Genomic DNA, 26,117 nt, shown 5'->3' with positions numbered 1-26,117 from the left:
CAAGAATTTAATATTGCAAATACATAAAAGAATGAGTTATCATTTCTTTGGGAGTCATAACTTTGGATTTTAGACTTCTGTCCATTTAATATTTCAGACATGGTACCAATTTGTGTAATTTTGGGGTGGGTATTGAATATATTAGCTTTGATGATAAACTGGCTCACCTTCATTTCTTTGAAACCAACACAAACGTGTACCTATTTTAATATGTGTTGGGTTTTCTGAATACAAATGAAGCATTACTAAACAATTCCAACTGTGGTTTAAAAAATCAGCACAGTTCAATGTTTCCCTAATTCTCTGAGTCTGGGGAACATAAATAATCATTTTAATTCTCTGGTAGACACTGAATTACATAGTAAATTATATCAAGCCTGGGAAAGTTCCATTTTTTAAAACTCACATATTCTTTTTATAGGAAGAATCTGAGATATGAATTAACTCAAAATGGTATTTAAGGTTTTTACTAAAATTAACTGTAGCACTTAAAATAATTCTTACTATTTTAAAGAAAAAGCTCCTGAGGCCATTTTGGGGGGAAAAAGGATTATATTGAAGAAGAGGAAGGCAGAGAGAAAGATAATTAATAGGATACACTAGAGTTGAATAACTGAATGAAAATATACAGACCTGCCAGAGCCCAAAGCAGTCAGAATAATATTAATCAAATCTTACTGACTCTTAATTGGAATAATGAGAAAACATTCTTAGCTTGCTTGATCATGTTGGCATTTTAATTAAACTTTCTTGGATCCCAGAGAAAACAATAGTGTGTGTGTGTGTGTGTGTGTGTGTGTGTGTGTGTGTGTGTGTGTGTGTTGGAACTCTTTTTGTTTAACTGTTACCAAAAATACTTTTGATGGCTGTAACCAAGTAGTATAATTGGGGTCTTTACGTATAACAAGGTAGACATGTTGCCATAGATTCAAAACTTTAGCTTTTTAAAAAGTTGTCTATAAATCTGCAACGACAAGAAACCCCCAACAATGAAGTGTGGATTTAATTACAATAAACTTCCTACATTATCAGAGATAATGTTATGGTTATTCTTTTATAACATGTACCTAATAGAACAGTTCTGGTCTAGTGGAATAAAGATTTTCAATAAATAAATAGCTGACAATTTAATATATACTTATATAGCATACCTTATGCCAAAGGCACCATTCTAAGTGCTTTAGAAATATTAACTCAGTTAATCTTCATAACCACCTTATAATATAGGTTATCATTTTTATTCCCATTTTAAGGATGAGGACACAGAAGCCTGGAAACGATTTGTCGTGTATTGTACAGGTAACTAGCTGCCAAGCCAGGATTTAAACAGGATAATCTGATTTCAGAGTCTGTGTGTCGACCCTTACCACCATGCCTCCAACACTTTCCTAAATCCTTTGGCATGCTCAGCACCCTGATTGGGTGCTGTACATATATCATCTCATTTCATCTTCACAATGATTCTGCAAAGTAAGTATTATCCTCCTCATCTTACAGATGGGGAAAATGAGGCGCAAGGAAGTTCAGTAACTTGACCAAGTTTAAACTGCTAGAAGGAAGGATATAAATTCATTTCTGACTCTGAAGTGTATGCTTTTTTCTAACCTTTTCCTGATATACTGAAGTGGTATTTAAAGATTCAGGCATTTAATTTACTATCTTAAATTTTTAATTTTTTAATAAAATTAAGGTGCTATATCAGATGAATTGAAATTTATCTGATCATGGAAGGTCATTCATTCCTGCACCAAACATTTACTGAACATTCATTCGTTAGAGATATAGATGAAGTTTATGGGGCCAGTACCTTATATAATTTGGAGATCTTCTTTAGGATAAAGCATACTCAGTCATACATGTAAAATTAGATATGTAATTAACTTCTCATTATGAATGAGGAAAAAAACCCCACTTATGACATCATCATGCCATGATGCAGTCTACAGCCCTGACCTTCAGATTATCATGTTGGCTGAGTTTGCACAGTGAGCAAAAGAAGGTCTCGTTCACTGGAACGTTGGCAATGACTTAATCGTAGATGGAGGTGATTGCAAACCACATAACTATATCCCACTAAACATAAACTAAAAGGATCCCAAGTCAAGTCTCCCTTAACTTGTTTAAAAAAAAAAGTGCCAGTAGTCATTTCAACATCACCTTAATGCAAGTGTACATGCAAATGGAGAAGTCAAATTGTAGAGAGGTAGTGGCCACACTTATGCAAATTTCACAACAATACATGACCATGAGATGCATGGGTAGGGCCTTTTCTAAGGCTCTGAATGGATGTGTGCAAGTGAGGAGTTCTAAAGTCAGCTTCTTTAGCTTCTCAGTACATCCAGCACCTTCTGGTGCCCAGTCTTTTCTAGGCAATGTACTGCTCACTAAGAAATGGTGAATTTGCTAGTGTAAAACAATATTAGGCCAGCAGCATGAATATGTGACCACAACAGGGGTAGGGATACAGATAACAAGAGAAAGAAACTGTTCCTTATCAGATGAAATTATTCTGAAAAATTGGAGAAAATTCATAATGATTTACACTTAAAATTGAGAAAATAAATCTTTGTAATGTCCTCCCCCCCATAGTTATACAGATTATTGGTAGGTAGAAACCTTGCCTAAGAATTTAATCTAGACAAAGATAGAAGAAAAAACAAATTTTTAATTTTCTGTTGAGGCTTTCTAGAAATAAGAATGGTGAGCAAGAGCAAACTGGAAGTCATTGCCAAGGCTCCAATGTCTTCGGCATAAAAAAATACCCCATGTTCAAGTTAGAAAAAGAAGAGGAAGAAATAGGAACTGAAATTCTGTGCATAATGACTGAAGACATTATCTCCACTGTGGCTGGGAAACCTTTGGAGGGTCTCTTCATACCTAATGATTTGTTTACTTGCCCTTATGGAATAGACAGAAAGCCATTAAGTGAAAAAATTTTTGCCTTCTCCGTGGCCTCATTTCCTTCCCTGCTCTGCGTGTATCTGCATTGGCCAATAGTTACCCACAGGAAAGACCATAGGAAGAACGAAGAGCATTATCTCACCCCATAGTAGTTTAGAGACACCAAAGAGAGCAAGACCTATCCTGTCAAAGCAAACACGAGATTGTTCCACAAAGTCCCAACCAAGTAATTCTTGACGGTAGAGAGGGAGGTCTCAGGGTTACAGACATATGGGAGTGCTTATCTCTTCTCTCCTTACATGTACAGAGCCCCAGGCATAAGTAAAACTGGAGACCCAAATACCATTGTCTAGTTATTTGAAAGGTATAAATCAAATAACAAATCATTAAATAACGTATGTAGTATTTTCTACCTTGAAAAAATGTGCCTTTATGATGACAAAATGGAAAAAAATGTGTGAGGCTATGAATTTCAGATGACTGCAAGTTGGCAAAATGTGTTACACATGACTGCTTTTATTACTTTTGCACATGGCTAGAGGTTCTGTTGATGAAGCAAAGATTTATGAATAATGAGACATACTTATTTTATAAAATTTGTTTTTCTTGTCTGCATCTCAGCACATCACTAATTATATTTTTGAAATCAAAATTATATGTAATTTGTATTCTCTTGACAGTAGTGATCTAAAGTAACTTTTCTCTTACTAAGTTAGCTCCATATAAACCTTCCATTCAACCATTAGATAAGCCAGCTACTTCTCTGTTGGCTTCTGTATATACACAAATAAACTTTTATCTCCTATTAACCTCTTGTCAATTTAATTTGCAGGTCTCCCTCTCAAAACCTAACAGGATAGAGGAAAAGTTTTTCCTTCTCTATAGAGATAATGCATTGCATTATCAGTGCTAAACACAAGTACCTGAGTGGCAGAGGCACTCAGTGTTTTAGGAGAGAAATGTTTTTAATGAGGTGAAATGTGGATTTGGATAACTTTTTCTTATAGATAATATTTTTTAAAATCCCAAACTCATGTTTTAAATTGTGGCATAATTTATTGTAATAAATTATACAGATTTTAGGTATAAAAATAGATGATTTTTGACAAATGTATACACTTGTTAAAAGACCACCACATTCAAGATACTGAACATTCCCTACTTGTGGAATGTCATTTTTTGTCCTTTTTCAGCCAATCCTTACACAAACCAAAGGCAACCACTACTCCAATTTCTATTGCCATAGATTCTTTTTGCCCATTTTAGGGCTTCTTATAAATGAAATTGAATGATTCATACTATTTTCTGCCTGACCTCTTTAGCTCAATATAATTTTTTTAATGCTTATTTAGTTTTGAGAGAGAGAGAGAAAGATGCAGAAAAGGGGAGGGGGCAGAAGATCCCAAGCAGGCTCCTTGCTGACAGTGGGAGAGCCCAATGTGGGGCTCGAACTCACGAACTGCGGGATCATGACCTGAGCCAAAGATAGATGCTCAACCTAATGACACTCTGGCACCCAAACTCAACGTAATGTTTTTGAGATAAACCCATTTTATTGTGTGTAGTTTGTAGTTGTTTTTATTGCTGAATATACATATTTATGTTTCAAAATGTTTATTAAAATATGTGTACTTTTTCATGTTTTCCCTTGTTGATGAATATTTGGTTATTTCCAGCTGTGGGCTATTGGGAATAAAGCTGTTTACAAGCATCCTTATACAATTCTTTGTCCAGACATATGTTTTCATTTGCCTTTGGTAAACAGAGAGTAGTAGAATTATTGGGTCATAGGTTGGAGTATGTTTAACCTTACAGAAACTTTCAGTTTTTGAAAGTGATTGTATCATTTGGTATGAGAGTTCCAACTGCTCCACGTCTTTGTCAACACTTGGAATTTAAATCTTTTAAAATTTTGGTCATTCTCCTGGGTGTGAAATAGTACATTATTTTGGTTTTAATGTTCATTTCCTTAATTATAAACGACATTGAGCACCTTATCGTGTGCTTATTGGCCATTTGCATATCTTCTTTTGTGAAGTATTTGTTCATGTATTTTGCCTATATAAAAACAATTGGGTTGTCTTTTATTACTAAAAATTTTTTTTAATGTATTTGAGAGAGAGAGAGAGAACATGCACAAGCTAGGGAGGGGCACAGAGATGGAGAGAAAAATTCCCAAGCAGGCTCCGCATTATCAGTACAGAGCCCATTGTAGGACTGGAACCCACGAAATGTGAAACCACAACCTGAGCTAAGATCAAGACTTGGATGCTCAACTGACAGACCCATCCAGGTGTCCCTTGTCTTTTATTATTGATCTGTAGGAATTCTTTATACATCTTGGATACAAGTCCTTTATCTGATATATGTCTTGTGCATATTCTCTCCCAGTCTGACTTTTTTCATTTTCTTAACATTTTATAATAAAGAGAACTTTTTTTTTTACAAATAGTTTATTGTCAAATTAGTTTCCACATAACACTCAGTGCTCATCCCCACAAGTGCCCTCCTCCATGCCCATCCCCCCTCCCCCCCACATCCATCAGTCCTCAGTTTTTGTCAGCATTCAAGAGTCTCTCATGGTTTGCCTCTCTCCCTTTCCCCCACCATTTCCCCCTTCTTCTCCCCCTTGTTCCTCCGTCAAGTTCCTCCTAATCCTCCTATACGTGCAAACATAGGATATTTGTCCTTCTCTGCCTGACTTATTTCGCTCAGCATAACACCCTCAAGGTCCATCCATGTTGCTACACATGGCCAGATTTCATTGTTTCTCATTGCCATGTAGTATTCCATGGTATAGATAAACCATATCTTCTTGATCCATTCGTCCGTGGATGGACACTTAGGCTCTTTCCATGTTTTGGCTATTGTTGAGAGTGCTGCTATGAACATTGGGGTGCATGTGCTCCTATGCCTCAGCACTCCTGTATCCCTTGGGTAAATTCCTAGCAGTGCTATTGCTGGGTCATAGGGGAGTTCTATTGTTAGTTTCCTGAGGAACCTCCACACTGTTTTCCAGAGGGGCTGTACCAGTTTACATTCCCACCAAACTACGAGGGTGCCCGTTTCTCCACATCCTCGCCAGCATCTAGAGTTCTCTGATTTGCTCATTTTAGCCACTCTGACTGGCGTGAGGTGGTATCTCAGTGTGGTTTTGATTTGTATTTCCCTGATGAGGAAGGATGCTGAGCATCGTTTCATGTGTCTGTTGGCCATCTGGATGTCCTAATAAAGAGAACTTTTTATTTTGGTGACCCATGTGTTCTTTTAGACATTGTTGTGAGAGTGGATTTATGTGTGAGGGCCTCCTTGAAAGCACTGGGCCCTGGGTAGAGACCCCCTCTGCTCTGATCTAAGCCTGTACTGGGTCCTTTATTTATTGACAATTCTCAAAGGAGACTCATGCTGGAGAACTTCCCCAAACCTTCATTCCTGCTGATATCTGCTTTTCACTCTAAAAAGGGGCACATATTATTTGACTTGCACAGAATATGTTGTGATGTCTGCTCATGAATATCCCATATGGGGAAGCTCTTGTACCTGGAGTATCGTTTCTTTAAGACATGCAGTATGTTGTCTACGGCCATACCACCCTGAACGCGCCCGATCTCGTCTGATCTCGGAAGCTAAGCAGGGTCGGGCCTGGTTAGTACTTGGATGGGAGACATGCAGTATGTTTTGGGCACCCATACCTGAGTCCTTATAATAGTTTCTCAACTTCTAGAGCTTTCTCCATGAGGCATAGGTGTAAGTCTAAGGGAAAGGCCAAGAGTAATGAGAGGCAAATTCCACACTGTCCTCTCTAGCACCTTTTATTTTGATCACATGGGTCAAATCTTCTAGCATGTTCTTTCTTTCCATCAAAAAATGTCCTGCAAATTGTCTCCTGGAGACATGGCCTAAGTTCTCTAGACCAGCTCAGAGAAATGTGAGATCCAAAGCTGGGGCCACTTTTATATCTAAGGTCAGTAGGTATGAGTTGTGAAAATGAAGAGATAAGGATTAAAACAACGGAAACAACAAAATCCTTGAACCATCCTTCCACCTGCCTTCACATGCTAATCTCACTGGCTTGGTTCCCTATTTCTAGACAGGCCATCCTTTGTCCCACCTCAAGCCATTTGAATGTGTTTTTTTTCCTCCCTCTTCTCTTTACTTGGCTATTTCTAACAAATTGCCTTTGATCTTTACTTTAATTCATATAAAACTGACATCAGCTTTGAAACGGTGTAGTACAGGCACACCGGTTCCAGACAGACCACCACAATGAAGTGAATATTGCAGTAAAGTGAGTCATGTGAAGTTTTTGGTTACCAATGCAAGTGTAAACTTAACTTTTTTTTTTAAATTTTTTTTTAATGTTTTTATTTCTAGGAGAGAGAGAGAGACAACGTGAGCAGGGGAGGGTCAGAGAGAGAGGGAGACACAGACTCTGAAACAAGCTCCAGGCTCCGAGCTGACAGTCAGCACAGAGCCCGACGCGGGGCCCGAACCCATGAACCAAGAGATCATGACCTAAGCGAAAGTCGGACGCTCAACTGACTAAGCCACCCAGGCGCCCCTAAACTTAACTTTTACAATGCATATAAAAGTTAAGTTTATACTATACTGTAGTCTATTGAGTGTGCAATAGCATTATATCTATAAAAAACAATGTATATACTTCAATTTTTTTAAGAGAGAGAGCATGAGCAAGGGAGGGGCAAAGGGGGAGAGAGAACCTCAAGGAGGCTCCAAACTCAGCACACAGCCCAATGCAGGCTTGATCCCAAGACCCCGGAATCATGACCTGGCCGAAATCAGAGTCAGAGGCTCAACCAACTGAGCTACCCAGGCGCTCCTACATTTTAATTAAAAAATATTTTATAGCTAAAAAATGCTTACCATCATCTGAGCTTTCAGCGAGTTGTAATCTTTTTGCTGGTGGAGGGTCTTGCCTCATCGTCGATGGCTGCTGACTGATCAGGGTGGTAGTTCCTGAAGGCTGGGGTGGCTGTGGCAATTTCCTAAATAAGACAATACAGCTTGCTGCATCGATGGACTCTTCCTCTCTCTCCAACACTTAGAGGCCATTGCCGGGTTATTAATTGGCCTAATTTCAATATTGTTGTGTCTCAGGCATAGACAGGCCCGAGGAGAGGGAGAGAGACGGAGGAACAGCCTGTCAGTGGAGCAGTCAGAATACACACATTTATCCCTTAAATTCGCCGTGTTGTACGGGCACCAAGTATAATAAGAATAAAAACGTTTGAAATATTGTGAGAATTACCAAAATGTGACACAGAGGCATGAAGTGAAAAGACTGCTGGATGCCGATAGACCTGCTAGACACGGGGCTGCCACAAGCCCTCAACTTGTAAAAAAAATGCAGTATCTGCAAAGCTCAATAAAATGAGGCAAGCCTGTAGTTAGCCTTATCTGCGGTTTCCCGATCCGCAGTTTCGTGGCGAACCGCAGTCCAAGGCAGAGGGTCCTGCTTCTGACGAATCATCAGATGGTCAGTAGTAGGCTAATTCTACGTCACAGTGCCTGCGTCATTCACTTACTTCACTTCGTCACGCAGTCGTTTTTATCACCTGCCATCGTCCGAGAAAAGTGAGTACCGTATTTACTGGAAGGTATTTTGTGAAAGACCACATTCACATGACTTTTATCATGCGGTTATTGTTGTTAATCTCTTGCTGTGGCTAATTTATAAGTTAAATTTTATCATAGTTGTGTACGTACAGGAAAAAAACCCAGTGTATACAGGTTCAGTACGATTGGTGATTTCAGGCAATACTGGGTGTCTTGGAATATATCCTCTGCAGATAAGAGGGGATGACTGTAATGTAGTTTATGAAAACTGGCATTTTCTTGGGCTTCATCACACGGCCCAGTAATTGCCTCTTTACCTGTCTAGCAATCTTGAGATCACTTGAGCTCGGATGCATTGTTAATTAATAAATGTCAGTAGTCAGCACTGTGTTGTGATTGAATAAAGGTCCAGAACTAAACTTCCATCATGACAATGGAAGTCCTCCTTAATGGGCAGCAGGCAAATATAGCTCCACATCATTTCGTATCAACCACGTGGCTGATTGTTCACCCCTCCACCGAAACCTATAACCACGACTAGACTGAAGCCCTCAAAGAACTCTCTTCCTTCCACTTCCAGGAAACCTGAGAATCTCAGTACTTTTTCCATTTCTTCAACATTTAAGGCAATGTTATTTGGAAGGGGAGGGGACACTTTGTAGTCGAACAAGATGTCTGGGTTGGTTCATATTATACTTTATTATTGAGAATAAGGGAAGAGACAGCTGATGTTAATAGTGCCTCTTGTGTTGCTAGCCACCATCTAGGAGCTACATAACTTTAGTTTCATTCATGATAATGCAGATTAAGTTTGACAAAGAGGAAAAGGATTGCAGTGGTGATAATATAAGTAGTGATTAAAGCATGCACTCTGAAGTCAGAAGATCCAACTTCAAATCTTTGCCCCGTACATGAGCTGTACAAGCATGGACAGGCTACTTATGTTTAGGGAACACTAAGCCTGGATTTTCTCATCTATACAATGGGAATGATAATAGATGTTCATCACAGTGTTGTTGTGTAATGGTGTGATTTAAAAGGGCAAAGGACACTGAGAATTGTGCCTGATACTTAGTAAACATCCACTAAACATCAACTTTCATTATTATCACTGATATTGAGGCTGAGACCTTGGGGCATGAAAGCTCCAGAATGTGGGAGAGAGGAATGCCAGAAAGTGGAAAGATGAGTTGGCCAGGTGAAATTCTCATGAGTAATTTTATGTCCCCAGTCGGTATGTGTTTGTGTTTGGGGGGAAGGTAAAGAGAGCAAGAGGGAAAAAGGTGATCTGAACTTTGGGGAAGGGAGGGGAACAGCAAAGAAAGTCACTTACTTCACACAGTCCTATTATGTCTGGCTCTTTGATCCCTAATCCCTTTCTGGGGCTTTTTTTAGGCAAAGATTCAGAAATGAACAAGCAGGAAAGGTCGCTGACACTCATCTTTCTGCATCCCTTTCCCTAGAGCTTCCAATAGGCATTGCCTCTGCATGCACTCCCCCCGCCCCCTTACTTGGACGCTGTTATGCTGAGAATTACAGTGTGTTGTAACACATTGCTGACCTGTAAACCCTGCTGATATACCTGCGTATTCTGACAGGACACTACATGGTCTTCTTGCATTTTGCTTCTATTCACTGTATCTCAGCCCAGATTACAAGTAGGGGTGGATTTCCCCTGTATCCCCAATGTGGCAGTTGTCAGAACATGAACAGCAGCAGCGTGGGCATTCTGCAACACAGAGCAGAATTATAACACCTTGTCCGGGGATGAGGGGCGAAAAGTCTCATATCACAAACCAGAAGAGGCAAAGGTAAAACTCGCCTGGCAAAACTAATGGCGTGTTGTTGCTCATCTAAACATCTTAGATATTTGCGAGAAATGAACACGCGCATGCAGGCTCCCACATGCATAAAAGGAATTCCATTCTTCATTAGTGATGTTTTCTAGCTTTTATCTCCCATTTCACTGCAGATTCTTTAATTCTCATAGCTCTGCTTTCCAGCAACCAATTAATATTTTCTCTGATAAATGTTCCTTTCTGAGAGTAATCTATCTTTGATGTTAAGCTCAACATTCTTCTTTTAACTTCTAAGAGAATAGAAGACGTAGAAGAGTAAAGAGCTGGGAAGAAAAATACAATGTGTTACCTCCCTAGATCCTGAAATATCAGCTCCAACTCGTTGGGTTTAAACACTTCTAATTTTTTCTGTTTTATTCATGATGGTACCTCATAAAGTTAGTCAGAATTTTAATGCATTCCCATATAGGGTAAAACAGAGGGGGCAAAATTTGGAATCCACATTCATGCATGGTTTTGCCTAGAGAATGATGAACATTTAGCTATGCTTAGGGTCCTCCAAGAAAATTTAAATAACAAATACAAAAACAGCCATTAGAGGACACTGCATAGTTTTTTGTTGTGCAGATTAAAAATTAGAGCAGGTTGAAAGGGAAACAGTGGGATACAATAAATCTAGAATTTAAACGAACTTGGGATTTTATTAATTTGTAGAGATAGAGCTTAGTATTACTATATTTCAGCTTCTAATTCAGAAAAGAATTATTAAGATAATTTCTAAATTACTGGTGGTAGTTTTTGTTCTTTTCATTTTGCACGTGCATGCATCATTTTGTTTGGTTTTCTGTGCAAAGTTATACTAACTCTTATAGGTATTGCAGTAGGCTGTATATCGAAGATGTTGGATAAGATGCATAACTTCGTTCTGTTCTCATTATGAGCATTTTAGTGAGTTTCATCATTAGAGATAATACTGACTGTACTTATTCTACTATATTATAGATTACAGCACAGGGTGGCATTCATTATTTCATTTAATGACATGCTACAGGAGTTATATCATAACTGCTTTGTAAAAACCTATTCTCTTTCTTGCTTTTCATTGGTATGCTTCTGGAACTAATTTGTCAGCATATACACAAAGCCTGAACTTTGACAACTGTGGAATTAGACATGTTCTCCAGTCTGCAGGATAATCGAGACGTGTTCTGATGATCTTCGTACAGATGTGTTTAGTTTTTCCAGAACACTTTTGATCATTTGCATTTCATCAGAGACTTGCGATACTTACTTACAGGTGTTCCCAAAAGATTCAAGATAAAATTCCTACAATATTGACTTGAATACAGTGAGTTCACCGTATGATCTGGGAGCTGTAAGGCTATTCACATGCTTTTGAAATTTGTACAGGTGCAGGTGTTTATCTACTTCAGAGCTAAAAAGGAAAAAAGCTAGGCCCTCTTAATCTTCTCTTTCATTCCTTTGACTTTCCATTCTGTGAGCCCAAATTAAATTCTGTTTTTACATCTTTAGTGATACAAGCATTCAGGGCACAATGAAAAATAAAGGCCTTATTACTTCATAATATGTTTGGAATAGTGCATAATTATGTTTAGTTGATTAGTTGGCTATAGTAATCGCAGAACCATAGAGTGACTGAAATTAGAAATGAAAACGGCCCATTGGGTATCATTATCCTTCTTTCTGTCAATGCCAGATTGTTTTTTGACATGCAGTGTGTGTGTGGGGTGGGGGGAAGCAGAATTCTCTCGTAGCTGCATAAATGCACAATTTGATACACTTGTTTAGCAGCATTTTGACAGGAACTAAGCATCAAACAGGAATCAGATAGCACTAACAGAAGGTCCAGTAAACAGATACACAATAACTACAATAGTAGCAGTAGCAGGAGTAAATTATAGATCACCAACTACACTGCCAGTCATTATAAAACAGCCACCTCCAATACAAACATCAGTTGTTCAATAAGACATTATCAGTCCCATTTTGTACATGTGGACATGGCACAAATAAGGCTAAATGATTTAAACAAGGACAGATGATTTACAAAAGATCCTACAACTATAAGTATTGGGAGCCCAGATTCAAACTCTGGTCTTCTTGCATCCAAGCCCTGGGCTTTCCCTGCACAGTGGAAGTGAGGGGAAGGGGATGACTTTGGTAGCAATAGCTTCTGGGTAGACCCACAATCTAATGCAGAGCAGAAAGTGAGAAAAGAGAGTCATGTCCGATGATGTCAGAGTAGGAGACACAGGCGTCTATCTCCCCACAAAGAGTAACAATTAAACAGCTATCCATGAATGAAAATAGCTCTGGAGGAGCTCAGTAGTATACTTAAGAAGCTTCCACAATACAATTGAGCAAAAACCCTTGGAATAACTATACAAAATAGGTTGGAAGAGTAGTTTCATTTTGCATGCATCATCCTTGCCTCCAGACTGACACTGGTCAGTGCCAAGAGGCAGTCCCTGGTGAGGGGGATTTCCCCTTGCTGGAGTGAGCTACCAGCTTCCCTAGCCTTTTGGATAAAGGATGCACTTGGTTTCATCTTCCTCAGAGAGTGGTGTGGCTGATACATATAGAGACAGGAGCCAAGAAGAAGGTCAGAGCTATCAGTAGTATCAGTCCCAGGATGGGCGTGATTGTAGTTCTCAGTAGCCTTACACGACCTCAGCAGCTTTTGATACTGAACTCTTGTTGGATGCTATGGTCCCTCAGTAGATCGCATCACTGTGAACTCCACTGCGAACCCCAGGGGACTGCTCCCCAGAAGACTCCAGCGGCTTTTGCTCCTGAAGAAGCCAATGGCCAGCAAAGCCACCATGAACACCCTGCGATTTCACCACTGAATGCTTCCCAAGTTTTTGCATTTACGTATTCCAGCTGCCTGAGTCCCTTTCCATCCCCACCCCCTGCCAGAATTTCTAGAGACACCCTGAGTTCTGAGCTCCGTTATGCACTCTGTTGCAGCAGCCAGTCTCGGCCTCTGGCTGTGCATGTTCATGATGCCACTCCAGGCCCCCACATCCAACCCCCCAACACCATGTGTGTGCCTGTGACTAACCCCTACAGCCACATGATGCACACAAACAGTTCAGGTTTCTATAGCTGCTGGCGCACCTGAAGCTGGGCTGAACTCCTAATACAGGCCTGCATTGCTGCACACTTTCAGCTAGCGACCGCAGCCGGATCCTTGCAGGCTGCTGCCCCTGACTCCCATCACTGGTACTCACTATGCGCTTGCACTCAAGCTAGCCCATTGCAGCTGCTGAGTACAAGCTCACAGCTCAGGCCCTTGCAGCTGCTTTTGAGCCCAGATCTAGCCCTGATTTCATCACTAACCTGTGCTGCCAACAAAACCATTTCTGTTTGTAGATAACAATCTTATATATGGAAAATTCTAAAGACTCTACCAGTAAACTCTTAAAACTAATAGGTGAATTGAGTAAAGTTGCAGGATAACAAAATCAACATGCAAAAATCAGTTGTGTTTCTGTACACTAACAAACTGGGTGCCTGGATGGCTTAGTCGGTTGAGCATCAGACTTTGGCTCAGGTCATGATCTCACGGTTTGTGAGTTTGAGCCCTGCATTGAGCTCTGTGTTGACAGCCTGGAGCATGGAGCCTGCTTTGGATTCTTTGTCTCCCTCTCTCTGCCCCTCCCCTGCTTACACTCTGTTTCTCTCAAAAATAAATAAACATTAAATTTTGTTCAAACTATCTGAAAAGACAGTAAGACAAGAATCCCATTTAACAATAATAATACAAGAATAAAATACTTAGAAATAAATTTAACCAATGAGGTGAAAGATCTGTGCAGTGAAGACTATAAAACATTGATGAAAGAAATTCAAGAAAATGCAAATATCTTGTGTTCATGGATTGGAAAAATTTTAAAAATTTAAAAAATTTTACCCATTCTATCCAAAGTGACCCACAGATTTAGTGCCACCTAACAGTTTTCAGTAACACTTTTCACAGAAAGAAAAATGCAAAATTTTGTATGGAACCAAAAAAGACCTTGAATAGCTAAACCAATTCTGAGAAAGAAGAATAAACCTGGAGATATCACACTTTCTGATTTCAAATTATATTACTAAGCCATAGTAACCTAAAACAATCTGGTGTTCACATTTTTATGTGCATAGACCATGGAACAGAATGGAGAGCCCAGAAATAAACCCATGCATATTTGATAGAGAGCCCAGAAATAAACCCATGCATATTCGAACTAATTTTTGGCAAAGTCACCAATATAAAATGAGGAAAGTGTAGTCTTTTCAATTTATGGTGTTCAGAGAAATGATATCCACATGCAATGAATGATATTGGACCCTTATGCCACATGCGAAAGTCATCTCAAAATGGATTAAAGACTTATATGTAAGACCTGGAATAGACATTTTTCCAATAAAACCCTACAATAGCCAATAGGTATATGAAAAGATACTCAACATCACCAGTCATCAGAGAAATGCAAATCAGAAGCACGTAAGATATCATTTCATACTTATTAGGATAGCTGCTATCAAAAAGACAGAACAAGTGTTGATATGGATTTAGAGAAAAGGGAATCCTTGTGCTGTGTTGGTGGAAATATAAATTGATGCAGTCACTATGGAAAATAGTATATGGGGCACCTGGGTGGCTCAGTCAGTTAGGCATCTGATTCTTGGTTTCGGTTCAGGTCATGATCTATAGTTTGTGGGATCAAGCTCTCTGTCAGGCTCAGTACTGAGCATGGATCCTGCTTGGGATTCTCTTTCTCTCTGCCCGTCCCCCACTCATGCATTTTCTCTCTCTCTCTCAAATAATTAAACTTAAAAAGAAAATAGGATAGAGGCTCCTCAAAAGATTAAAAATAGAACTACTTTATAGTCAGTCCCATTTCTGAGTATAGAGTCAAAGGAAATAAAATTATGAAGAGATATCTGCACTCCTATATTCACTGAAGCATTAGTCACAGTAGACAAGATATGGAAACAACCTAAGTGTCTATCAACAAATAAATGGATAAATAGAATGTGGAGTATATATATAAATGGCATATTATTCAGTCTTAATAAAGAAAGAATCCTTACCATCAACATAGATAAACTTGAAGATATTATGGTAGAGGAAGTAAACCAGATACATGAAGACAAATACTGCATGGCTTTACTTATATGTGGAATTAAAGTCCCCCTCATAGTAACAGAGAGTAGAATGGTGGTTACCAGAGGCTGAGGTTGAGGAAATGAGGGAGATGTTGGTCAAAGGGTACAAACTTTCAGTCATAAGATGCATACATTCTGGAGACCTAATGTACAGCATGATGACTAAAGAGTTAATGATAATGCATTGTATACTTAAAATTGCTGAGAGTAGATCTCAAGTATTCACATCACACACACATACAAAATGATAACTATGGAAGGTAATAAATATGTTAGTTTGTGGTATTTATCTTACAATGTGTATATATACCAAAACATCATATTTTACACCGTGTGTGTGTGTGTGTGTGTGTGTGTGTATGAACTTTGTCAAAAATAAAAAAGAGAGAGAGGTCCACTTGACAAAGATTCATTCATTCCTTGACAACACCTGAGTCAGGCTCCTCTGCATCCTCCTTTTGACTAGGCTCTGACCTTGGGATCTGTCCTTGGCCTGCTTAGTCCAGTTTTACCAAGAATTCTCTTGGATTAGTTTAGCAAAAATCTTTCATCCTTGATAGCTGATTGAATTTCTTATCCCCACCCTCAATATCTTATCACTCTAGCTTGCCTTCAGCAAGAATCCTGTGTAGTTGGTCTAGCAAGAATCCCCCCTAGCCTTGATGTTTTTTCTTGGTAATTTTCCATCCACTGACTTCCTTCCTACTCCTTGGCTGTAAGTTTCCACTTGTCCTGTTTGTATTTGTATTTGTATTTGGGAGAGTCCACTTTCTCTCCCCTACTGCAAAACCCCAGCTGCAATAGTGTCTCTTGAATAGTTCTCCTTGCTGTGTTTAACGAGGTTCTGAATAAATTTTTCCTTTAATGCACTTGTGGTTCTGTAGGACTTTGGGGACTGAAACCCGAATTGCACCAAAATGGGCTGATGCTGTGGTTTTATGAGGAAAGCCTTGGCATGTTCAATGTTGAGGAAAGGGTTCAAATGGACATTTGGGAGGGTGGAGTGGAGATGTGAAGGAAGCCATCAACAAAAGTGGGAACCTGACTGGAGAGATGGCCCCCATGTGTGCAGAGTGGCAGGTAGCCCCTGGCAGGCAGTGTCAAGCACTGTGAGGCACCATGGTTCTGCTCATAGGTTTAGCTGCATCCGGCTCACACAAGCATGGGGAGGCCTGTCTGCAGAAGGCATTGTCCAGGCTCACAGGAAGTCACTGAGAATTCTGAGACTGTTACAAAAATTTAAATGGATTCTGAAGCACTCTTGGACGCCTAGGTAAAAGATGATTTACTTTCTTTAAATCAACCTAATGTTGACATCAAGCACTTATCCCTCTGATCTCATTAAATAGCCAGTCTCCCCCAGGTCTGCTTCAGAGTGGTATGGAAAGAGAACTTTGCATAGATTTGGGAGAGGGCTCCTGCCCTGGGCCTTGTGCTTTGGAAAGACTGGCTAGGGCTCTTCTCTGCTGTGTCCCTGCTCAGAAGACAGAGTCATGGGCTGAGGAGATTCCCCTGCCTGAACCCCATATTCTCCCTTTTTAGAAATGTTCCAGATACCTAGGGTCTCAGCATTGTTGGCTCTTGTTTCCAGTGCTTGGTAGGTCTCTCCTCCAGGTCAATCCTGCCTGTGGATGGTGCGGCCAGGGTGTGTTGTAGAAATAAATGGAGACCAACCAAGTGAGAAAAACAAAGTCTACTTATTCTGATCTTATATTAGCAAGGGAGTCAGCCATCATCACTTGTGTTTGGCAGAGACTTAAAGGCACACAGAGGAGTGGGCGAGCTTTATAGTGGGGAAAAGGGGAGGTTCTAGGTGTACCTTGAATGGAGGCTCTTGGCCTGGGGAAGCTAGAGGCATCCTATGTGATTGGCTAGGTGTGCATTATTGGGTTTTCTCTGGTTGGACCTAAGCTGGAAGTGGGGACAAAAATTAGAGAAACTGTCAGTTGTTAATCATGTCTTGACCACTTGGGTTTAATTATTACAGAGGGTTTTGTTTAGCATCCTGTATTGTCACTGAAGTTACCAACCCGATTTTCTGCACATCTGACATGTAGCAGGCCGGCTAGGTGGGTTGTTTATTATTGATAAGGGGGTTGGTCTTCTGGGCAGGTTGTGGGTCCAAGTTCTGTTTTTATATCTGACCTGGCCATTGTCTGTATGATTCAGTCTCTGAGTGGTTAGGTCTAAGAACAAGGCAGGGGGTGGTTGTTTCTGGGGGAGCAGATGGAGCTTGAATGTGTGAACTGTGGTATCTACACACAGTAGCCTGTGGCCCTTTTGGTATGGGATGAAGCCAGGTGTGGAAAGAGATGGGATCACGTCACAGCTGGGCATGGGGACCAGGGTCAGCAATCCCTACATTTTCACAGACTGGAACAGAATTTTAAGAAGTCTTAGACGTCTTAGTTTGCATCTTGCCTACTGATTGTTTTGAAGGAATATTTTTTTCAAGGTGAGAGGCCAGAACATCCCTATTTTATTTAAGACTTTGTTAACTTTTCTTGCAACTTCTAATATTCAGCCATATCATAGAGGGCCTTCCATTTTTACCCTTGTCCTGGACTCTGCAGATGGAGGGAGCAGATCGATGCGTAAGTCCCAGGGTCTTATAAAAAATCAAGATCTTGGTGTCTGACCTCTCTTGTCAGACATGAACACCATTGTCTTAATCAAAATGGTGCCTTCAATCAGAGCCAGTTCCACAGTTTGTGGGATTCACTGTAAAATGAAACTGTAAGGTCTCTTACATTTGAAAAAGCTGGAAAAATGTGGTAAAGGTGCTAAAATATGAAGTTTTTTTTTCTTCTATGAGTTTTCTCTGGAATCTTCATAGTGTTTTTTGTTTTCCAATTCATATCAGTCTACTTAAAGAAAAACTAAACATCATTAGCATAGATTTTGCTATTCATCTTTATAGTGTATAATATCATTTTTATTTATTTTTTTTATCTTTTTTTAAGTAATCTCTACATCCAATGTGGGGCTTGACCTCATGACCTGAGATCAAGAGTCACATGCTCTACTGACTGAGGCAGCCAAGTGCCCCATATATTGTACAGCACCAGTTTTATGTCATCTGTAGAATCACCAAAATTACACAGTTTTTTAAAAATCTTTTTTTAAATGCTTATTTACTTTGAGAGAGAGAATGTGAGAAAGAGAGAGTGCCTACATGTGCATCAGGGAAGGGCAGGCAGAGAGAAAGAGGGAGAGAAAGAATGCTAGCAGTCTCTAGGCTGTTAACGCAGAGCCTGACATGGGGCTTGGGCCCGCAAACCGTGAGATCATGACCTGAGCTGAAACTGAGAGTTGGACACTTAACACCCTGGCGCCCCATACAATTTGTTTTATAGCTTGTAGGTTAATAAAGGTTAACAAAGGGAGCTGGACAATGAGAGGAAGAACGTAGTTGATTCCATGAGATAATTTCAGATTAGAGTTCAGTGAATGTGTCCAGTGAGACTCTTGTATGGATTTCCTGAATTAACTATGGAAGATTTTGCAGAAAGCAGGACATCCCCTAGGAACAGGTCGTTCTAAAATTCCATCTGTTAGTAGGCCATCTTTTTTTACCCATAAGATGGTGGAACATTAAGAGCATTCAGAATAATTATAAAATGAAAAAGTAGGATAATAATCACTTCCTTATATTTCTTTCTAGATTCATTACCACAGTGTTTGGGCTAGACACTACAGTTCATTCTTACTTTTTTTTTTTAAGTTTTTTTAATTTACTTTTGAGATGGAAATGGGAGAGAGAGAGTGCGAGCAGGGGAGGGGCAGAAAGAGAGGGAGAGAGAGAAAATATTCCAAGCAGGCTCTGCACTGTCAGCACAAAGCCTGATGTGGGGCTTGAATCCATGAACCATGAGATCATGACCCCAGCAGAAATCAAGAGTTGGACACTTAACCGACTGAGCCCCCCACCTGCCCCCATTTTTACTCACATTTTAAATATGCCTTGACATCACTCTATGTTTTAACAGCTTTATTGCGGTATAATTTATACATCTAAAATTCACACACTATTAAGTGTGCAACTAAATGATTTTTAATAAGTGCACAGAGTGTGCAACTATCACCGTGATCCAGCTTTTGAACATTTCCATCAATAATTTCCTCATGTTTTCCTCTGGGCATCACTGCCCCAACCCCCGTCCCAGGCAACCATTGATGTGTTTTCTGTCTCTATGAATTGACTTTTCTGAAAATTCTGTTTACCTCATACAATATATGTAGTCATTTGTGTTGACTTCTTTCACTCAGCATAATACTTTGAGGCCCATCCATGTCGTGGTATGTGAAGTTAATCCATTTCTTTTTATTACTGACTAGCACTCCACTGTATGGATATACCACATTTTGTTTATTTACCAGTTGATGGATATTTGGATTGTTTCCAATTTGGGGGATTATGAATAATGTTGCTGTTTAGTCTCATCTCTGAGTGGACACAAGTTTTCAGTTCTCTCAAGTAAATACCCAAGGATGTACTTGCTGGGTTGTATAGTAGTAAGTTTATATTTAACTTTTTAAGAAACCTCTATATTGGTTGACCAAAGTTTCCAAGCAAAATATAGGAGATCTAGTTTTTCTGCATCCTGGCTAAGTAGATACAGTGTTTTTGAATTTAGCTGTTTGTAGTTGCTGCACAGTAGTATCTCATTGTGGTTTCAGTTTGCCTTTTCCCCGATGATTACTGATGTTGGACATGTTTTATGTGCTTATCAAACGTGTATATTTAACTTTCTTTTCAAATTTTTTGTCCATTTTAAAAATTAGGTTTTGTTTTGTATTGAGTTCAAGAATTCTTTTTATACCCTGGATACAAACTCCATCAGATATGGGTTATAAATATTTTATCGCAATTTGTGTTGGCTTTTCATTATTCAATGGTATGTTTTGAAGAGTGATTTTAATTTTGATAAAATTTATAAAAAATGTCCAATTTATCAAATTTTTATTTTACAGATTTTTCTTTTGGTATCATTATCTAAGAGATGTTTGTTTGATCTACAGTCACAAAGATTATATGTTTTGTTCTAGAAGTTTTGTAGTTTTAGCTCTGACATTTAGGTCTCTGATCTATTTTGAGTTACCTTTTATACATGGCATGAAGTGTGAATCAAAGTTTATATTCTTGGCATATGAATATGCAGTTGTCTTGGCACTTTCCTTTCTCTATTGATTTGCCTTGAAATGTTTGCCAAAAATCAATTGACCATAATTGTGAGGGTTTAACTCCTTCTTTGTTACATTTAATTTTCTTTCTTTTACATCAAGAATTCTGATTCTCAAAGAAATAGAGGATGGCAGACTATCTCACAATCATGCATATATTTTGTTCCACCTTATCCACAGTAGTTTCAGAATAGCAATATGAATACTACCAACACCAATATGATTTTCTATCTATTTTGAAAGTGATGCACTGAAAAGCTGACTGGAAGCTCTGGGGGAGAATGAAGCATCTCAGTTATGAACTTCACTTTGGTGTTGTGTGGCTGGGCTGTTTCACTGAAGAACCCTTCAAAAGCCTCATCTATGGATCCTCCTTCTTGGGTTTCTGCTTCCCTAGAAATGAATTCTCCAAGCTCCAGCCAGTGGGAAGTTCTGGAAACCAAGAAGAAAAAGGGACTGTACCATTAATCCATTTTCATGTAGTCTCTTTTTTCAGTGTTGCACTTCTCTTTAATTGAGTCTTGGGTCCTTGAGTCGTATATCTCTCTCCGGATGTCTTCAGAGAATAAGTAGCCATTCCTTAGCTGCAAAGAGAAGGATAATTCCTCTACTGTCTACTAGAGTCAAACCAGAGGTGTGATGGAGCCAGCTTGAACCAGTTCTCTATAGACAAGTGTGCTTATCTCATCCCAATTCTGTGTTCAGTACTGTTATATTCCTGGTCATGGTGGACTATTTATACCATGGAAATTGGCAAAGAGGGTTTCTTGTGGTGGGGCGGGTAGGGAGCTGGAGACCACCATACTGTTGGTTCCTGCTGCTTATTAGACAGATTTTCAATAAACTCTCATGGTTTTAGCCCCATCTACAACCTCATTTTTAGATTTTGGAGCTCCAAGGACCAGTTCAGCTGGCTTCTGGGCTGTCTCCCAAAGAGAGAACAGTTTTTCTCTGTTCTGCTAAGCCCGTTATTACTTGACCATTTGATTTCTATCTTCTCAAAATTTCTTCCCCATTCCCCATTCTCTTTGGCCTTGTGACTTTATCCCTACATTGTTATTTTAATAGGATATCTAAAAGAAGCATGAATTGAGTGCAAAGGAAATGACTATTCAAGTCACCATATTTAAGGGCTCATTTTTAAGCCATTTTAAACCAGAATGTTCTCTTTGACTCTCTGTGCACGTGCAAATATGTTCCCATATTTGTCCCATCTTTTTGCTCCTTTGGATCTACCCTGGAGATATTAAAAATGAGCTTAAAAACAGCCATTTCATGTTTTAGTGAAGAACACTGTGAAGAAAGATGGAATGAAATGGGCTTCTTATGCTTAAAAGAACAAAATGTAACACACTGGCAGGATGTACCTCAAGATGTTAAATCTTAACTACCTCTGTGAGTGGGGTTTTTCTTTTTTTCTTTTTGCTTCTCTATTAGTTCTAATGTATCTACAATAATTCTTCATTTTTTTAGAAATGAAAGACAAGTGGAGGTGCCTGTCTCGCTGTGGAGCATGCAACTCTTGATCTTGGGGTTGTGGGTTTGAGCCTCATGCTGGGTGTAGAGATTACTTAAAAATGAAATATTAACAAAAATAAATAAGAAAAAAGTAAAAGTTATTTAAAGTTGACTAAAACACACATACCACACCACACCATACCACACCACACCATACCACACCACACCACACATGCATGCATCCACAAGAAACCAAAAACTGTTAACTTAGAATTATTGGGGGGATTACAGAAAAGCAGATATAACATTAGAACATAATTCACTTCTACTGTCTAATTCCAAGGCATATTATGTATTTCTGGCCTGTACCCTCATTTCTCAAACATATGCACTCTTTAGGGTATTTTTTTAGTGTTTATTTTTGAGAAAGTGAGAGGAGGAGGGTGGTGGGGCATGAGAGACGGACATACTAAGTCGGAAGCAGGCTCCAGGCTCTGAGCTGTCAGCACAGAGCCCAGTGTGGGGCTGAACCACCCCTCCCAAGATCATGACCTGAGCTGAAGTCGGATGCTTAACTGACTGAGCCACTGAGGTGCCCCCTCTTTGGGGTTTCTACAAGCAGAAGATTATTACATGAATGGGGACAGTATGTGGCAGGTTGCAAACTGTTGTCACTTTTGGATTCACATTTCTCTAAGTTGAGGAAGACATTATTGCTCTGCTTTGCCAAGTGAGATATTCTATAAATTTGAGCACACACATGTGTATAGTAGCACAAAAGCTTTCCATATGTAACTATAAACTCCTAGGGTGACAATGCCATTTTCCCTTTTTCTGTAAAAGTGTGGGACTTTAAAACTCAGGACGTTTTTTCTTTTTCTTTTTTTTTTTTTTANCTTCTTTTTTTTTTTTTCTTTAATTTATTTCTAGGAGAGAGAGAGAGAGAGACAGCGTGAGCAGGGGAGGGTCAGAGAGAGAGGGAGTCACAGACTGAAACAGGCTCCAGGCTCTGAGCTGGCAGTCAGCACAGAGCCCGACGCGGGGCCCGAACCCACGAACCGCGAGATCATGACCTAAGCGAAAGTCGGACGCTTAACCAACTAAGCCACCCAGGCGCCCCAGGACGTTTTTTCTTACCCTGAAGTAAAATTAGGAAGAAAAATAATGAAAAGGACCTTGAAGTTTCCTGGCAATTCCAGTTTCCTAGGTCCTGTCCCTCCCAGGGATGCCCCGTGTTGTAATTGAAATAAAGTTTTCTAGGCATTCCTACCAGCTCTGGTTCTGTGCATTGCCAGCCCAACAGTTTTCTCCTTACTTGCTAGTGTTAAGAGCACTTGGAGTACATTTGAACTGACCAGGTGGCTAGAGTCCGTTTGAGTAACAGCTTCCAAATGCTGCCAAACATATAAAATCTAGACAGAGAAATAGATAGACTTTGCAGAAGTCAGAGAGTATGGATCTACATGTCAACTGTCCTTTGAGAATTCCTACAGGATCTCCTTCTGAGATCTCTCCAGAAGACAAGTTGTTGAGATCCTTTCTTGACTTCACTCCTGATGCCAAATGCCAGAACATCCACTACAGGGCAGCACTGGTTGAAAGGGGAGGATATTTAGAGGAATTGGACAGTTTGCCGAAGACTCCACAAGCTAGGAGCTTGATATATGGTGATATGCTTGGTTAAAAGTAAATCTGTCTTTTGTTTAAAGGAGAGGTAGTTGGGATGGTTACTTTTGTCTCAGCAGATCTCTAAGGAGAGAAAATTCACGACATCTAAGGAAGGGAACTCAATTAAGCTTCCTGTGCTATGATTAGGGTCTAAGTCCTGCATGGTCCAGCAAGAGAAAAGGTAAACGGAGAGGCTCTGAGCAGAGACCCCAAGCTTATTAGAATCACAGCTAATATGGCTGCGCATGGCCTTGAGTGGAATGACAGTGCATATTTGTGTTGTGATTGCTAACATAAAAGGTGTCACTATAAAAGCTCTGTGTCACACCAATGAGCAGCTGTCCTCTGGTATTCTGATATCCGAGGGTTCCTTTAAAGGCTCCTAATCTTAATCTTTTCTTTTTCCTCTGAGCTTTTAATATTCTCAAAAGTCAATCTTAATCGAACTTCTTAATCAGGCTAGCTCCTCTTCTTTGAAATTACTTCCCTTTGACAATATCTTAATAGTAACTAAGGCATCCATGCAGAAAATTAGAAATGCATTGCCTGCCCACCTCTCATTTTCATCCCCCACACACAGCAAGTGGGCACTGTTGGCTGGAGCCCAAGGCTTTTGAGAGTAGCAGGGGGATTCCTTCAAGAAAGGAGAAATCTTAGTACAGTTGCTATACCATTCTTAGACTCGATCTCCTCTTACTCCTTCCTTCTTTTTCTTCTTCATCCCAAGTATATATTAAGAAGCTACTGGGCAAGAGGGCCTAGGCTAGGCTTTAGGAAGAGATACAGAAATCAGAGCAAGGTATTGTTTCTGTTCTAGAGAAATACTCAGTCTGGTTGGGGAGCTGCTAAGACATAGTAATTAAAGATTAAGGATTTGGAATCAGAAGAACTGCATTCCCATCTCGCTTTTCTGTTTTGGCTATAGGTCCTTGGGCAAATTTTAAATCCTTATTTTGTCTTCTCAGCTAAGAGGTGAAGTTAATAATACCTTTCTTATATGATTGTTGTGTAGGGACTCAATGACCCAAAACAGTGTCTGATACATATTAAGCAGTTAAAAATACTGGCCGTTTTTTAGAGGAGCTAAGATAAAGATAAATAATTTAAATAGCTAAACATACAGTTAACATGATTCAAGGCACATATTAAGCATAATTTCTATGAAATTGATAACTCTTAGACTTCAAAAACTCACAACTAAATTAAGTGTCCCAAAAGCTTTTCCAATGAGTTAAAAATAATAATATGGTGCTTCATTTCTCTGTTGTTCACACCAAAACTCACTGTCACTTTCAATGTTGCCCTATTTGAAGTGAGTGAATAGACAAGTGTCCAAGATAATGTGGATGCTGCCAAAGACATTAGAATCTGAAAAAAGTGAAACATGTCAGAAACTGACACCCATGTGGTAAGCTAGAAGCAGTCAGGAGATATCTTTCTTGTAAAACTTGGTGTTGAAATTGTAGATGTGATATTACAATGTGCAGAATACCGGAGAATCAGAATATTCTGTTCATAATGAAAAACACTGGCCTAGAGGAAGAATATGGCAAGTTTTCAGCCTTAAAGTAAGAACCAGTGGGTTCTGATTCTAATCAGCAGCTTCTCTTGATTCCTTATTTAATTTAAATATATTAGCTCAGAATATGATGTGCTCTTGGAAGGAAGGGAACATTTCTCATATTTTTCCCTCCTTCCATGGAATCCAGCAAGGTTCTGAGCCCCTCAGCTACTAGAACTAACCTTAGAGAATAGTTAGTCTAAAAAAATCCAGGTTAGTCCAAAAAGCCTAGGGGAGAAAATATCCAGAAGAATTTAACATGCAGCATTTTTTGTTTTGACCCATAAAGAATGTGTTGATAAATAATTTGATAAATTATCTCTGTGCCTAAAAATAAATGTTGACAATTGGTCAGGTGTATTTTCCAGCATGTTTTATTTATTTTTATTTTTATTTTTTGAAGTTTATTTATTTTGAGAGAGAGTGCATGCGAGCAGGGCAGGGGCAAAGAGAGAGAGAAGAGAGAATTCTAAGCAGGCTCCACGCTGTCAGTGCAGAGCCTGATATGGGGCTCGATCTCACAACCATCAGAGCATGACCAGAGCTGAAATCAAGAGTTGGACGCTTAACTGACTGGGCTACGCAGGTGACCCCAGCATATTTAAAAAGAAAAAATATGGGATCTGTCTTATCTGTATACTGGAGCTCAGTTCACAGGGACTCAGGTAAATGGTGAAATTAAGTGTTCTGCCCAGCACAGCTGGGAATGAGATCTCAGAGCTGAAATAATCTCATCAAGTCAATAGTCATAATAATTACTAACATCTATTTAATACTTTACTCAATTCTTC

At 39.4% G+C, this 26,117-nt stretch overlaps 1 protein-coding gene across 1 annotated transcript in view; it reads left to right on the top strand.

The window, feature by feature from the left end:
• Positions 1-6,423: 6,423 nt before the first annotated feature.
• Positions 6,424-26,117, top strand: part of LOC120241127 (cytosolic beta-glucosidase) — a 147,274-nt gene continuing 127,580 nt past the window's right edge. Inside the window, exons 1-2 of the mRNA XM_039246053.1 lie at positions 6,424-6,469; positions 8,428-8,496. Of these exons, the coding sequence (XP_039101984.1) occupies positions 6,424-6,469; positions 8,428-8,496 (115 nt within the window). The remainder of the gene's footprint in view (positions 6,470-8,427; positions 8,497-26,117) is intronic.

The sequence above is a fragment of the Hyaena hyaena genome, unplaced genomic scaffold, assembly GCF_003009895.1.
Source record: "Hyaena hyaena isolate Hyena2069 unplaced genomic scaffold, ASM300989v1 scaffold_278, whole genome shotgun sequence".
Taxonomy (NCBI): domain Eukaryota; kingdom Metazoa; phylum Chordata; class Mammalia; order Carnivora; family Hyaenidae; genus Hyaena; species Hyaena hyaena.
Note: the sequence above shows the minus strand (reverse complement) of the source record. Positions and strands in the feature narration are given on the sequence as shown.